We start from the raw sequence: 2361 nt of genomic DNA on the forward strand, positions 1-2361 counted from the left end.
GTGTTGCAGGAATTCCCGTTACATTCTGGCTCCCAGTCCCTCCCCAGAGTCCGACGTTGCCGGCCTGGACCCACCCTCAGGGCGGAGGACCGCAGTCTGTGCCTTAGTCTAAATACTCTGTAAAAGGGGATGTGCAGGGAGAAAGCAGGGACAATCACGCGGGGGAAGTCGTCCTTGAGGGGGACGACAGACAGCAACGACTGTCCTACAAGCAGGAAGTTAGGCTGCGCGCCTGGGCAGAGCCGGAGCCGGAACCAGAGCTTTCGGCCTCAGCGGTGGGTGGCGGGTCGACACGGGGGGTGCGGCGTCGCCCCCGGTACTCGATCATGTCGGGGTGATAGGATGGGTGACGGCGGGCGTGCTTGGTCAAATGATCGCTCCGGGAGAACTGCTTGGGGCAGAGGGGGCAGGAGAAGCGCTTTTCGCCGGTGTGGGTCCGGTAGTGGCGGGCAAGCTCGTCGGAGCGCGTAAACTTCTTGTCGCAGTCGAGCCAGTCGCAGGAGAATGGGCGCTCGCCCGTGTGGGTGCGCTGGTGGGACTTGAGGTGCGACGACTTGTAATAGGCTTTGTTGCAGCCCGGGAAGGGGCATTGATGTCGCTTGGCTGCGGGTGTCACCGGCCTCCTCCGGGTCGTCGGAGCCTTGACGGGGGCGGGGCCCTCCCCTGGGGCCCCACCGCGCCCTCTGGAATCCCCGCCAGTGGCTGCGGGCGACCCCCGGGCTGCAGGTGCGCTTGGAACCTCGGGTGCTTCGAAGGAGCTCTCCAGCTCGAAGACCGCGTCGTCGCCGAAGGCTGGGGCGGGCTCTGGGCCCCGAGTGGGGCTGAAGCCCCGGGTCGGGTGGGAGGAGGCAGACGAGGCACACAGAGCATCCCCCGAGGGCCCCCCGCAGCCCTCCCGGGCGCAGGCGCGCAAATCAGCCAAAACGCTCGCAGCCAGCAGGTGGGGCGCGGCGCCGCCCGTTTCGGGGCTTGGGGCGGGGACGTGGAGAAGCGGGAGATCCGACGCCGGCTCCGGCGGCCCGGGATCCGGCAGCGCGGACTCGCTGCCACCCACCTCCGAGCCAGCGGCGGTCCCCGCGCCCTCGGGGTCCGGCGCGCGGTGGTGCACCACGGCGCCCGCGGACATGGACACCAGGCACTCGGCGGCGAAGTAGTCCAGGCACGCCACGGCTGCCGACATGCTGGGACCGCTCCGCCGCCGGCGAGCGCCGTCCGAGCGCGGCCGGCCGCGGGCGAGAGAGTTCCCGGGAGCGTCCGTCCCGCAGCCCGGGAGCGAGAAGCTGGAGGCTGGGGCGCGCGGAGCGCGCTGCCCGCCGTCAGCTGCCGGCCGCCCGCCGCCCGCTCGCCCGCCCGCTGCCGGCCGCCCGCCGGCCGCTGCCGGCCGCCCGCTGCCGCCGCAGCCGCCGCCGCTGCCGCCGCCGCCGCCGCCGCAGCCGCCGCCGCTGCCGCTGCCGCCGCCGCCGCCGCTGCCGCCGCAGCCGCCGCCGCTGCCGCCGCCCGCGCGGAGCCCGCCCCGCCTGACGCGCCCCTGACGCACCGGAGCCCCGCGGGGGCCTCGGGGGCCCGCGGGGGCGGCGGAGACCCGCCCCAGGCCGGCCGGACACCCCCGGAACGCGCGGCCCGCCGGCCCTAAGTCATTGCTAACAGCCTGAGAAATTATCTCGTCCCCGCGTTCTCCGCTCTGCCGGCGAGCCAGGTAATGCGAATCGAGCGAGAACTCCCCGCTCGGAACTTGTGGGCAGCCTGCCGGCCGCGCCCCCCCGCGCCGCTGGGCCGCCGCCAGCGCCGGCTCCGGCCGAGGCCCCGAAACTTTTGCTTCTCCTTTTCTCGTGTTTTTTTTTTCTTTCTCTCTTTTTTAAGGAACAAACCCCGCGAATACCTGGCTTGTCTTCCGCCGCCGCGGCGCGATGGTTAGCGAAGGGGTCTGGAATTGCCTTCGCTCGCTCCCTCCGCTCTCGGGCCGAACTGAAAATACCCCCAAGTCTGCATCCAAAAAGCAAAAAAGTTTTCTCCTTTAGCGCCGCGCCGCGAGCCCGGCCGCCCCCCCGCCCCCCCCAGATGCGCGACCGAGACACTAATTCATAGCGTCTCGAATCAGAAACATTTGTAACCTTGGAAAAGCAAAGAGTCCTCTCAGGGTTGAAATTGAAACTTAAAATCCTGTGAGTAACGATGTCACTATCCGACCAACGAAAGGAAAATGCATGTTTAAACTGCATTAACCTGTCACAGGCATACACACACATTTCCACGCTGAAATAAAAATTACAGACTAGCAGCGAGATAAACACATTAAAATAGACTCCCACAATTTTAATAATAGAAAGTCACGTTTCCAATGAGGCAACATCTTCTAGTTCT

General features: G+C 67.4%; 2 protein-coding genes across 2 annotated transcripts; one reads left to right on the plus strand and one right to left on the minus strand.

Moving 5' to 3' along the window:
- Window positions 1-205: 205 nt before the first annotated feature.
- Klf14 (KLF transcription factor 14) lies at window positions 206-1180 on the minus strand. The gene has a single exon (XM_069997317.1). The coding sequence runs from the start codon at window positions 1178-1180 to the stop codon at window positions 206-208; it is 975 nt and encodes a 324-aa protein (XP_069853418.1).
- On the plus strand, window positions 1179-1532 carry LOC138810205 (uncharacterized). Its single transcript, XM_069997371.1, has one exon. The coding sequence runs from the start codon at window positions 1179-1181 to the stop codon at window positions 1530-1532; it is 354 nt and encodes a 117-aa protein (XP_069853472.1).
- The last annotated feature ends 829 nt before the right edge of the window (window positions 1533-2361 follow it).

Source organism: Dipodomys merriami, unplaced genomic scaffold, assembly GCF_024711535.1.
Source record: "Dipodomys merriami isolate MVZ:Mamm:240054 unplaced genomic scaffold, mDipMer1.0.p SCAF_5, whole genome shotgun sequence".
Lineage (NCBI taxonomy): Eukaryota > Metazoa > Chordata > Mammalia > Rodentia > Heteromyidae > Dipodomys > Dipodomys merriami.